Genomic DNA, 14,011 nt, shown 5'->3' with positions numbered 1-14,011 from the left:
TTTATCCTTTATTATCAGAAAGAAAACATACCTGTATTTCGAGCTGCTGTACGACCTGCATCTGGACTCTACACTGAGCCGTGCTCCGATCGTCGAGGGCGTGCTCGCTGTTTAGGTGCCTGGCGGTGGAAGAGAAGAGATGACAAGCCAACTTTAAAATCCATACAATATTTCAAGCCGGTAGAAGGCAGCAAATAAAATTCATTTTCACCATGATCAAAATTTCAGAGGATGATAATTACAGTATCAACTTCAGCACTGTTTTATTTAGATGATAATATTTCTATACTGGGATAATTATCTATAGGATCCCGTACAGGCCCATTGTTCCACTCTGAAATTAGGTAATTAGAAGTAACATGACGGTGTGTGGTGCCATGTTTAACATGACAATAGGCCTGCGCCAGTTTAGATGGCTAACTTCAGTGCCACCCCGAGCGCCGCTTTCTACAGAGAATAAAAGATGCTGGGCCAGCAGAATAGCTTTGTCTCCTTCGTTTACCGAAAACAATACTCACGATTTAACACCAGCAACATTTGACACACAAAAGCGGCTCTTTGCTTGAAGGTGCATTATCCAGCAGCAGACATATTAAATGTATCTGGTGTGTTCGCCTCATTAAAAGAAAAAAAGGCAGCCAGACAGCCATAACAGTCAATGAGGGTTTTTGTCTTGATTGGATTTCGTCTGTAGGACACAAAAGCTCCACCATTAGGATAGACCTTTATTCTTGGTAAAGCGCACATATGCAGACACACACGCACACACACTCAGAGAAACACCAATATGGGGCAAAACGGGGGTTTCTAAAGTGTTGTGATGCTGGGTAATGAGCCTCTATCTAAATGATCATTGGTGACAAACTCACAAAGCAAGCTTTGAGGAGACATGCTTATGAAATGCCAGAGCTGCCACTTTATCTCCAGTAATTATAGGTTAGCTTGCAGACCCTTCAATGATCATTTACAGCTCTGCCTCCAGTGCATTAGAGGGAGTACAAAATCTCTCTCGCTGGCTTTCACTTTATCTAAGAACACACACGCTTGCTTACATTATCATGAGCTTGCACAAACACTGATTGGCACATATATAAAAAAAAAAAGATACACAAATACACAGAAATAAACCCTCTCCCCCCACAAACCCCGTATTCCTTTATTTTCTTCCAAAAGCCTCACTTCTTGTTTATCTGCAACGTGCAAAACAAGCCAACTCACTGAGCTGGTTCCTCCCGACCTGCCAATCAAAACCTGAATAGAACATTTGTAATCACAATAGCTCTGTACCTTTCAATTAGCCTGCGCACATTTAAAACCATTCCATCCTGTCCCTGCTTATACTTTTATAACCATTTCAGGTCTAATGCTCAGAAATTTTTCATTATAAATCAAAAATGAGGTAACATTAAAAAAAAAAGTGGGGGCGCGGGGAGGGATGGATGAGGGATAGCAGCAGAAAGGGAAGGGACGAACTGGTGGATTTCCTCAGCCCTGTGCCTAATTGCTGTTTCAGAATGCGCATGCAAAAAGGGGGCATTTCATTAATCATTTAATCACGTCCCTCGCAGGATGAGGGAACTAATGTTGCAAATACCCTTTTCATTTCACTGCCCATAATGCTATCTTATGCACTTGATGTATGGCGTGTGTCATGAATTACAGCTGCTTCAAAAGCACAGAGCAGGCTGCTCGCTGTCCCTGAAGATACCGCTTTACAAAAAAAAAAAAAAAAAAGACAGAGAGAAAGCGAAAGGGGGAAATCTTTATTAAGCTTGCCTCTCATCAACAAGAAGCTTGTTTATCTAATATTTTGCACGTGTTTGTGTTTGGTGGCCTTGTGAAAGTCCTCCAGACAGTTGCAGCTTGCTGCATATGCTCATCCTACTGCTGGCCAGTTAGCAAGACAATTACAGGAAGATTACTACATGCATTTATGAAATATTCAAATGGCTGTATGTCCTACTGTGCATTAATAATGCCACACAAAGACAGAAAGGAAGGGCGGGGGCAGACAGGAAGAATTAATGAAAGAACGCTGTATTTACTGAAATGTGGAAAAATAGATGACTGTGTTTCTGAACTATGAACTTGTCTTGTCTTCTTTGATTAAACAGAAATCTCTTTATTAATCTTATGTCTCATTTTATTTCATTATTCCTGAGTTGTTAACTGACTTTGGCTGCCTCACTTGTAACCAAATTGAAGCATTTTCATGGAATTGTAAATTTTGAGGGGAAATAAGAGAATTGATCTAAAATGTAGCATTCAGATGAAACTACTCACACTTTGAGATAAAGAATACGAGCCTTACTGTCCATGAGCCATTCTAGAGAAACACCGATTTCTGAGGATTACCCGTGTGATGAAAGGAATGTAAGAGCAGTGTAGAGAACAGTGTTGCAGAGTGAAATATGTAGCCAAGGTAGCGAAATCAAAGCAAATAAAGAGATAAAGGGACTGATAAACACAGACTGTGGGAGGAGTGATGCACAGCTGTTTTTAACTCTCACATAAAGACTCATTTTTATTGGAGTCTGCAGTTTCTCTTTTCTCTAAAAGAGAGGGGAACAAAACATCTCAAAGGTTTTTCCCAGTAGCTGGGTACATGAATATGTATAAGCCATCAGTGTCCACTAAGGGCCTGATAATAAATCTGCTCAAGTCCAGAATATATGGATGATACACTTTTGCTAATTGACTGTGTGTATTATCAGGGGCTCAGCACAGAAAGTTGGCTTCCATAACTGTACACAAATTGAGAAAACCTGATATCCACAGCATGCATATTTACACACACACTCTCTCACACTGTCACCTTGGTGTCGGTGCCTCCCTTTTAAAGGTCTTGTCACGGTGCAGCAGACATGTGGAGTGGTAAAAGCAAGCTTACCTATCTAAAGGGGCCGGGGGGCCTGCCTGACTGAGGTGTCTGCCTCTACAGTGTGTGTATGTGCACATTATATAGAGACAAAGACACTTGCCTGATGCCTTGTGGGTTTAATTAGTAGCGGGTTACAGACACTAGGTTAGCGGCTGAGCTCACCATTTTAACATGGAGCCTGCCTTCCTGCCAGTAATAGGGAGAGCAGAATGGTGACGGAGAGTGTAACAGTTAACTGTGTGTGAGTGAGAACAAGTATCCATTTGCAGGTACATTACTGAGGGGGAAAAAAGCCAAAGTAGGCGGGACAAGACGTGCATGTACAGGAGAAGAACACATTTGAAGTGTTCAAGCTTTGTTTTTTTAAAGCGCTATAAAAATCTGCAGTAAGCTGGAGGCATTTATTGTACTGACAAATTATACAAATAAAACATCCACATTTACAGGTATTAATTGCATTTTCTGTCTCTTCTGTTTACCAAAAAGGCTCCCACCAAAATAGCTCTGGCACGCAACCTAAAAGCATGAATGTTTCTTTCTCTGTCTTTCTCATGTAACTAACACAAACACACCCACAAAGCAGCAACACCCACCACTCGGAAAAACATTCCCAGCAATATTATTTCATTTTGAACTTCACAGAGCTAATTCAGGGTGCCAGCCACCTCGCGGCTACCTTTTCCAGGTGAGAACACTTAAAAGCGCACTGAAGAGCTATTAAATGCTGATCTTGACAAGTTTCTTCATGGAACAAAACAATAGATGACTAAACGTGTCACCGCCGCTGAGCCGAGCTCCTACAGCGAGCTACGAGACGGCAGCTTGACTCGGGTCCCCTCTCCCCCCTCCACCCCACCTCCCTGCATACATAACCCACACCCAAGTACCAACATCTAAACTGTCATCTAAATCTGACACCCACTTTATGTAACCCCGTTTAAACTGCACTTGTGTGTGAGTGCATCTGTGCGTCAGTGTGTGTGTCGTCGACTGGCATCTCCGGAAACATGAAAGGACTCCCTCTGACACCTACAATCACTGCTCCGAGGCACGCCACCAAGCAGCCATCTTTGTTCTGATGACGAGTCTGCCTTCTTTGTTGGTGTCTGTTTTCATGTTCTGGCTGGGTTACAGTATAGAGCCAGCCTCTGACTTGCAGTGGTGTGTGTGTGTGTGTGTGTGTTTTCTGTTTTGTAGCAGCCAATGTTCTGGCAAGTGTTCTTACAAAACCGTCTGCCAACCTGTGCACCCGCTTTCAAGTATGAAATCTACCCATTTTCCCTCTGTCTGTCTGTCGAGCTCTCTCAGTTTGTCTTTACAGCCATGCATCCTTTTGCATTGACTTACCAGCTTATTCGCAGGCACATGGCTTTACACACACTGCATCTATGCCCCTCACCTAAATAACCAGCTAAGCCACCTAGACACAGTATCCTTACAGCACACAGACTTACGTGTGTTTGAGCGTGAAAGGAGCATACAGTGCCAAGAAATAGACTGATGTCTTCTTTAAGTAAGTGTACTAAGGTGATAGGACAAGATATCAGAAAACCTGCTAATCTGATAGAGACTTGCCTCATCACGCACACATCTGTTCTCAAGCTGCAAGGCAAACTGTTCTACCTGGACTGCAGTACATATATTCCAGGCTGGACAATGGATTGTACACATGCAACTGGCTTTTCATAAGCATGACTGGATGATGCTTATATCTATGCCATGCTCACTCTAGAGCACTGGTATTGGCATTGACATGTATGCGGCACATTTTCCACAGGGGATTAGCAAACACACTTGTCAGACTATGATTCATTTAACTCCACTGCCGTCAATAATAGGGCCTTTAAGTGATTTTATGCCTTGGCAGTGTGTGAAAATGGAGCCTAATGTACTGCCTGCCTCTGTCTTTGAAAGACAGGTAAACACCATGTTTATTAGTGTCATTTCATTTTACAGATACACCTTTTAGCTTTAATTCACAAGCCGGCATTGAATTAGCAAAGCCTGACCTAAATATGACCGTTTTATAAAGGCTTTTGCAACTTTACAGCCACTACAGTAGAAAAATGCATAATTTGGAAAATAAGCCAGAACAATGTCCTGATTTCAAGAGTTTGTGCGAATTCACATGGACATTTACAGCCCATGAAAAACACTCACCAGATCGTTATTTCACAGTTAATTACAAATCTAATTAGAATATTCAAATTAAAGCTTTCCCCTTTCTTTTCTTCTCTGTGTGAGAGCAGGGAGCCGGGGAAAGAGTGAGTGAGAGAGAGGCAGAGGGAGACTCTCAGTGAGTGGCAATGTGATAACCTGTAATCGGTAGTGCTGCAAACACCTTCTTCCTTTGATGTCCCCCCACTAACATCCTGGCAACAAAGCCGGCCAATTACAAATGAGCTAATTAACTAAATTGTTGATGGAGCATGAAGAGTCCATTCGCTCTGGCGCCTGCACCATGACAACAGTGAATGGGGGCCTTTGTTGTGGAGGTAAGTGTGCGGCCGTGCGAGTTGCCATTAGCTTTTGACGCTTTTTCACAAACCTATCAGGCCCCTCCACGCCAGGAAGGAAAATTTGTTATGGACCAGAGTTGGTTTGAATCCTGCACTGCTAGAGCAAAACCCTGTCAACTAGCTGTCTATAAGGTCAAAATGGGCTCTGTGAAAAGCAGTGATGTTTTCTTTGTTAGGCCCCCACAGAAAGACCAAGCACTGTACTGAAGGGGATCGCTTTCAGAGATTGTTATTTCCATCTTCAGTCATTTTTATGTGTCATTATGGCTCTGTTCTGGGAGCTCCCCACCCTTCCTCACACACACATGGAAAGCAGGAGGCAGGAACAAGAAACAGCCCTACCTCGAGGGACGAAAGTGGGTTGCAAAGCAACTTGCAGAGGGACAGCAACTGTATACAGGCTAAAAATGCTTAAACAGCACACCCTATTTGAGATGTGTGGAATCAGATGATTTGGGCTGGCACTAGGATCAACTGATCAGGGAGGATGGCAGCGAAAACTGACTTTTCAGCTTGCCTGAACTACTGCTACACTCAGTATATTAGTATATATATGATATATGTTATTTCCATTATTACGTGTTTGTATTAGAGCATGTCCTTACTTCAAAAACTGTCCAAAGTCTTCACAGATGTTCTCACAGCCGGGCCACTTGCACACACCGTGACCATACAGGGGGTGAGTCCCTCCACTTTCTTCGTGTAGTGAACTAGAGGCGGGCCCCAAAAAATGAGCAAACAAGAAACGGGAAATAGCAGATTAAAGACACGCTGAAAGAGGTCAGAGCACTAATTCAGCAATTCATGTGATGAATAACCAGGGCTAAATCAGACAGAGAGAAAGCAAGGGATAAATGCAATAACAGCAACTTTATAAAAAGGAAATTTGGGAAAACTGGGATGTTGATGGCTAACAGCCATCAGTTTAAATAATCACTACAGGATAACTATATTAAGATGGCAAAGACTAATGTGTGAGAAATAGGCTGAACTACCATCCCCAATGGAAATCTAGTTTTGTCTCCACCGTAGTCACCATCCCATCTTGTAAAGCCATTATGGGGAGGAGGGGTGGAGGCTTTCAAGTAAACATTAAAAATCCAGACAGCCATATAATTTTCATCAGGAGATTAATACTCTGTGTAACTTATGTTCTTTGAGGACAAGGGGAGCAGGGGTGTTCTGGCGTTTTTCAAATGGCACCCAAATAAGTTACGACCCTTCCTAGACAGCACATCCTATTAAAGATGACAGTTTAACCTTTTAGGCCAGGCGCTAGTGTGTCTGTGTGTGTGTGTGTCTGTCTGTGTGTGAAAATGTGAATGAGAGCGTGTTGTGTACAGTCTGTGTCTCAGCGTGTGTTTGTCTGCATATAGGTTACACATGTGCATGCATGTGTGTGGTCGATGGCTACATGCATTCATGCCTGTGTGTCTTAGTGCAGGCAGAGCTCACGCTGCGTTTTACAGAGGGGCTTTCCCCTCATCGATCCATGGCATGTTAGTAAGCAGTGCTCCTGACAATACTCCTTGTTCGATCATTATGAGACACCACACACCCCTCGGGACACAAGCAGATAAAGTCTTTTTCCTTCCTTTCTTCCTTCTCTTCTCATCCATTCCCTTCCTCTCTCTTTCCCTCTGTCTTCCTTCTAAAGATATCTTTTTCAAGCCTCCTTTTAGTGGTACTGGAGAGATAGCATCTACTTTAAACCAATTACACAGCACTTCCACCTCCAGTGTGAGTCTGTACCAAGCATCTACACAGACACACACACACACACACACACACCGCTACAACCTAAGTCCTTATTATAATATCGCCCAAGAAAAGCCTTTGAATAATGCATGGGCCAGATAGGCAGATATGTGAACAGTCAGTGTTTCGGTGCTGGGTGCATTTATAAAAGACGCCATCACAAGGATAAACATCCTGGAAACGCCACTCAAGGCATCACGTATTCTGTTTACATGACAAGCAAGCATGGAAGGTAATTTTCAAAAGAGAAAAAAGAAAGAAAGCACTAAATACTTAATGTACAAGGGGGTTACCTTGTCTTCTCTGCCAGAGACGCTTGTTGTAAGTGCGCCTGGCTGCATGGCATCGTCTCCCCGCTTTTGATATGTGTGTGCAAGCTAAGTGTGTTCAATTGAACGCATGGTCCCCCGGGAGAACAAGGCTCTTATTTTTTTTCCTTAAGACACTAATAAACTTTTGAATAAATAAACAAAACGCCCAGCTTTCCCTGAAGTAACGATGGCTTGTTGTTGAGTGCCTTGTTTTGATGTGTTCAATCGTGGCACGGCAACAAACAAGCTCGTGTGAAGAGTACGGGTGCTGTAAACTTTTCATCTTCCCTTGCTTCTTCCTCTGTGATGCATCAAAAAGGTGGCGGATGGCATTTTAGTTGGTTTACCTCTCTCGCTCCCGTTCTCTTTCCCTTTCCCTCTCTCTCCTGTGGTTGAGGGCGGGAGACTGTCCGTTGGCGATGGAATGGTGAGAGATGGGCGGCGATGCTTTGGCGGGATTGGAGGAGGAGGTAGTTGAAGAAGAGTTGTTAGTGGAGAGGTCTAAACCGCCGCCGCCACCCACGCCGGCGCCAGTGCCGCTGCTGTGTTTGATGCCGTTGTCCTCCATTCCGTGACCGCCGCCTCCGGTAACGTCCTTCCACAACTGCTGGAGCTCTGCGGGACTCAATCCAGCTAGAGACATCAAGAAGAAGATAGAGAGAGAAACAGATAGGGGAACAGAGAAAGTATATTGAATTAATAAAGTTGCTCAACTCAATACTTAATACAAAAAAAGAATCCAAGCTGTTTTATTAGCTCTCACTTGCACATTGTGGTTTTCAGTTTATGATGCATTGCACTCTGTGTTTACAGGACAAAAGCTTAGCTCTGTATGGATTATTCAACAGCCAGAGAAATTCCATACAGCTGCATGACTGAAGGCCCTGCTCTCAGCAAGGGCAAACTCGAATATGAAATCACAGTTTCCTGTTTATTGAAGCCACGTGCAGTCTTCTCTGCACAGTCAAATACCGGTTTTAAGCTGGTGATGAATCACTTGTGTACAATACAATACAATACAATTTTATTTATATAGCACATTTAAAAACCACAGGCATGCCAAAGTGCTTCACAGAATGAGTTAAGAGCTCTGACGCACAACGACTCGTGTGCTTTCAATGAGTAAAACTACATAAAAAAAAAGACTGATTATACTGAATATGACCACGTTCCACCTAAAAACAACAAGCTTTGTCAACTGCTTCTTTTCAGCTTGGCACAGAATTAAGCAGTTTCCTTTTATTTCCTCCTAACATCTTCCTGCCTGTTGTCTTCGTCTGCGCCATTTTGGTGGTAAACAACAAACATAGGTGTTTACTTGGCTCGTAGGGGAAAAAACAAAAATGGAGCCTGCTCTCTTCTCCTCTCTCTCACTTGTCTTTTTATTCTTCTCTTTTGCCTCTCCTTGGTTCTCAGTAAAGGCAGTAAACAAAAACAACAACAACAACCTCTGAAAGAAGGAGGGGGAGTTGGGGAGTGAGGGAATAGAAACAGAGATGGAAAAACAACAAACAGAGGCAGAGCACAGCTGAGAGAGGAACAGAGGAAGACAGAGAAAGCCATAATCAGATGAGAAAAGAGTGGAAGAGAAAGGAAGAGGGGAAGACTAAAAACAATCATGAGGAGAGTTAAGGACAAAGTGAACGGTAGAAGAGCATACCAATGAAGGGAAGGCAGACAGACAGACATACTTAAAGATAACGTATGAGAGACACAGCGGCATACCAATTAGAAAAAGACAGACAGGACAGAAAGACAGATGAGTAGTAGGACAGATGGGCTTGGAGACACTAGACAGCCGGAAGGAACAATAAAACAGAGCCAGACTGTGAAAAGCACCAGTAGACAAAAATACAGGAAGTATGTGACTACTGCTGCGAGTCACGTGCTTAATATCAACGCAACTACCTCCCTGCTCCCTCTGCTTCCCACCACTCCTCCTCTGTTCCCCTGCTACTCCTCTTACCTGGTGGGGGTAGGGTCTGTCCGGGCAGGGCGGCTTGGCCTGGAGCGGGACCAGGCAGCGTGAGCAGGCCCTGCCGCTGCATGTTGAGCAGGTGCTGCTGCTGTTGGAGCTGCTGCATCTGCAGGAGCTGCTGCTGGAAGACGAGCTGCTGGGCGGCCAGCTGCTGCTGCTGCTGCTGTTGCTATAGAGAGAGAGAGAGAGAGGGAGAGGAGGAGGAAGAGGAGAGGAGCAAGAGAGGAGCGAAGAGGAGAGGAGAGGAGGGAAAATTACAGACGAATTAACAACTGAGTGAGCGGGAGAGGACAGAGGAGACGGAGCGCTGTTTGTGCGTGAAGAGTGTGCACTCAGTCGCCTCTGCTGTGACCTTAGCTACACCTCTCTGCTTCTTCTTCTGCCTCTCTACACGCTCTCTCCCTCTCTGTCTGTGCTCACCTAGTCTTTCCTCCTGGTTTTTTTGGGCTGTACCACCTTCTTCTCCTGTCTTTGTGTATGTTCAGGTCTTTGAGCACACACACAAACACACACACACACAAACAAAGCTATGCTGATATACCAGCTCTCAAGCCTGTCAGTGTATGTGGCTTGTGATTGTGTATGATACTAAGCCTCTGGTATAATCCCCCCCACCACCACCCCTGATAGTTAATTGTCTCGCCTTCACTGATGGTCTGTTACAGCTTATGTGACCAGAGGGAACTAGCAGAGAGAGATTTAAAGCTGCATGTGAATGCATAGACACAAACACGCACAAACACAAACACACACACATCCACACACATCCACACACATCCACTGCACTACACCCCCCCTTCCACTCCCTCTCAGCCCTCCTTGTTGGCTTACAGAGTTGTTTATCGCTGGGCCAGACAGGCAATTGCGTAAGCTTTGTGCAAAAAAAGAAGAAAAAAACAAAGACAAAAACAACAAAAACAACAACAAAATGAAAAACATCAAACTCAGCCACTGCTGCAAAACAGCTGAGAAAGGGAGTGATTTTAGAGAGAGACAAAAGCAGTTGGCTCTGAGTTCTGAAACACAGCCATACTGCAAACACCTATTAGGAAGCAAAAATCTCAGGTAATGATTGGCTGCAAGTGCACATTCACTGAGGCTTAATGGGGTATACTTTTCTGTATTTCCAGTTAGCTGTGCATATGTAATGTTTTAACCACAGAGGCCAGTTTTTGTTGTCACGTTTCTGTATGCTAGTGATGGTGTACCTAGAAAAGTATGGAGACTGAGGGACTGAGAAAGGGAGAGGGGTTGGGTGGGTTTGGGGGGTAAAACCTGTGATGCGCTCACTGGAAAACAGGCTGCATAATGGAGTGGTGGAGGGAGGTGGTTTGCCCCCCCCACAAACCTCTCCTCTGCCTCAAGAGAAATAAGGGAGCAATTTCTATTCCATATTTGATGGCGAGCCTCCTGAAAAACTCTATTCACAAATCCAAACAGAAACAAAGCCGCCGGGAGGTCAGTTGTGACTTCCTGTAAGGGCAGCATAATGGGCTGCTTGAGGAGAGAGAGAGGGAGATGAAAAAGAAAGACAGAACGTGTATGTTTATGTGATACCCATTTTTGAATCAATTTAGCCGCTCCCACAGAATTGCCTGGCCGTGGCTCTAGACCTGGACCGACGCTGTTACGCAAATGCGGCTGAGTCTGTCATGCTCGTCTACTGCTCCATGATATCCAAAGAGAACAAGACAGAGGCATGTCTGTCGACCGGCTGCCTGTCATTGTGATTTATGAGCGATGCACATCGCAACTTCAGAGGTGCTGCATGTGTTTGTGTGCCCACAGAAACACTTCATTAACGAGGTGGCTGCAGCACCCTTTGACTTGTGTGAGCATGTGTGCATACAGAGAAGACATGGAACTGTCTTTAACTGGATCTCCATACTGTATAATGCTAGCAGGAATCAGCCAGCACTGCATGTGTATGCTGTGGGGTTTTTATAGTATTATACCTCCAGGTTAGCCCGTTTAATTACTTTCTTTCTAGAACAACAAATCTGTCTATTTTTAATGTTGCTTATTACTATCTATAGAGAATCTACATGCACACATTCACCATCATTTCCCCATGAGGCCACATTACTATGTTATGTCCCCGGGTGTGCACCTACCTCTTTAGCCTGCTTGCCAGGGTGTTGCTGCTGCAGAAGCTGCAGATGAAGCTGTTCCTGTTGTTTCTTATAAAACTCCTGCAGGTGTTGCTGTACATAAACACACAAGCAAATACAAGAAAAGCAGAAGTTCAAAATGAGTTTATATATTTGTCAAAGCAAAGTTAAAAAAAACCCTGAAATTTTCTGTTACACAAACTTGGTGAGGCTGATCTATGATATCTTTTCAGTGTCAGACTCAGATCTTTGCAGTCTTTCACAATTTATTTCCTATGGAATGTTAATAGTCCCACAGTGCTGCAGGGATAACAATCCATCATATTAACTATGTATTTAGCTGCCAGAAGGTACTGGCTTCCTTTGGAGTGGTTGAAATAAACAAAATAAACTCTCTTAGGATCAAGCTCTGTACTTTAAACTGATTCTATTAACACACATAGTCAGACCGCTATTTAAACTTTCATATCATTTTTTTTTCCATGTGGCTGTTTGGCCTAAAAAGAGAAGCCAAAGCAGGCCAGGCCACTGCAATGCATGATCCAGTTCTATGCAAACTGCCACTGAAATATACAAGATTTAACAGACTATATGCAAGAATCAATTGAGAAATATTTTTAAATACGTAAATCAACAACAGAAGGTAGCAGATGTTGATTTTGTGACAGATGTGTATGGCAGATGATCAAGCTTTCTTTCAAATCTTATGTGAAACTAAAAATGTTGAGTCACATTTTAAGACAAATCCCTGTACTTGCACAGTAGAGCGTGAAAGCATGTGACCACATCGAGCTGAGGCGCTCTTAATGAAGAAGAAGACTCAGAATGACTGACATTTTTAATTAAACTATTGTCTTTTCCTTAATCAAATCTATGAATGAGAAATGCATTTCAACTCTGCCGAGTGCGCTTTCTCAAGTTGATTCCAAATATTACATCATCCATCACTTATCGTTCAGCTTCTGCTGCACAGCCCAACTATGCCCTACTCTCACAGTCCCTGATGGATGCTTGTCAGGGAATTGAACCAGCGACACACTAGAGACGGTTAATTAGAGGTGACATGCAGGAGTACGTCAATTTCCGATTCCCCTTGGTAAGCGTGTCAAGGACACGGGGCTGTGGTGAGTTGGCGTGAGTAACTGGTGGCTGGGCACACTTATGTGGAGGGGTTGTGTGTGCATTTTTGTGTATGCCTGTAGAAACACCAGACTAAAATGAAGATAAGCAAAGATTAGGATACATTTTTATGTGGATTTAAATGTGTAACCGTATGGATGTGGCGGTAAACGGCAAACCAGCCTAGGTGATGATGGGGTATGTCACAGCACGAGTGTCACAATGTTCATACGGTGCATGAAGGTGGGAGTGTGTGTACCTGCTGCAGCATTACAGCCTGCTGCTGCTGGAGCAGGGCCTGGAGCTGCTGGGGGGAAAGCACTTGCTGCTGGAGGATCTGCTGCATCTGCTGCGGCGTCATCACCTGGGGACTCATCATGGCCACTGACACTGGAACCTATACATGGATGATGATGGTGGGGAAAAACAAAGAAACGAAGAGCTGAATAGGTTTTCAGGCATAGTGGCATGGATCTGCTGGAAGTGTGGTAATTGGTGGTTGGAGAGGTAGGGAGAGCAGGCCTCTCATGGCCGTGACGCTTTGCAGCCTAGAGGAGATGCTGAAGGACAGATGGGTGCCGTGCCTTTGTGTTGCTCATCTTATTTTCCTTCTTTTACCCCGCTGGGAAAAGTAAAGGATTTAAATAGACATAGACCTTAATTAGCAGGACCCTTGAACTCCCCCACTTTATCAGCACCGCTATTATGAAACAGTGTGAAAAAATGCACAACTCTAAAGTTGATTGAAACTACGCTGATGAAGTGGACGCATGGCAGGAACAATCAGCATGATGTCATGGGAGTTTGGGTTGTACCTGAAGTACTCTTTTTTAATATGTTGGAACGGTGTGAAAGCAACTTCTCATGAAGGCTGCCGGAGTAGTAGGCTATGTAATTTTGAAAAATGCATGCCCTTTTTAGGTAATACTCGCTGCAGTAGAAGAACATCTCCAAAACTAAACCAAGATGCGTACGCTGCTTATGCCACATTCTTCTGAGGAGACAGTGCGAGCCACTTCTGAGGCAGCAGATCAGTAGAACGATGATACGTTTCTCTTCAGGCTTTGATTGCGTGCACACGTTCTAACAGGGGAGAGTAGGCTTGCAGTGATATTGTGGAATTTCTGCTCCTTGTAGCTGCTTAAATATTGAATGACTTTTGTGGGGATTTTGTGTGTGTGTGTGTGTGTTTGTTTACTCCTCAGTTATGGAAAAAAGAAGCCAACATGAGTGAATGATTTAGTGTTCAGTTCGGTTCAGTAACACAACAGCTCAATGCTTTTTTCCTGAATAAGAAGACTAAAGTGGCACATTTCCAACATTTGCCGATACAA

The 14,011-nt window shown here is 43.9% G+C and overlaps 1 protein-coding gene across 9 annotated transcripts in view; it reads right to left on the bottom strand.

Moving 5' to 3' along the window:
* The window catches only part of foxp2 (forkhead box P2), a 102,551-nt gene that overhangs the window by 19,677 nt on the left and 68,863 nt on the right, over positions 1-14,011 (bottom strand). For all 9 annotated transcript variants that reach the window (XM_039601076.1, XM_039601079.1, XM_039601081.1 and 6 more), the window contains 6 exons: positions 12,937-13,074; positions 11,562-11,651; positions 9,436-9,616; positions 7,817-8,102; positions 6,006-6,110; positions 32-119 (listed from right to left, as the gene is read on the bottom strand). In XM_039601076.1, the coding sequence (XP_039457010.1) occupies positions 32-119; positions 6,006-6,110; positions 7,817-8,102; positions 9,436-9,616; positions 11,562-11,651; positions 12,937-13,074 (888 nt within the window). The remainder of the gene's footprint in view (positions 1-31; positions 120-6,005; positions 6,111-7,816; positions 8,103-9,435; positions 9,617-11,561; positions 11,652-12,936; positions 13,075-14,011) is intronic.

This window comes from Oreochromis aureus, linkage group 17, assembly GCF_013358895.1.
Source record: "Oreochromis aureus strain Israel breed Guangdong linkage group 17, ZZ_aureus, whole genome shotgun sequence".
Taxonomy (NCBI): domain Eukaryota; kingdom Metazoa; phylum Chordata; class Actinopteri; order Cichliformes; family Cichlidae; genus Oreochromis; species Oreochromis aureus.
Note: the sequence above shows the minus strand (reverse complement) of the source record. Positions and strands in the feature narration are given on the sequence as shown.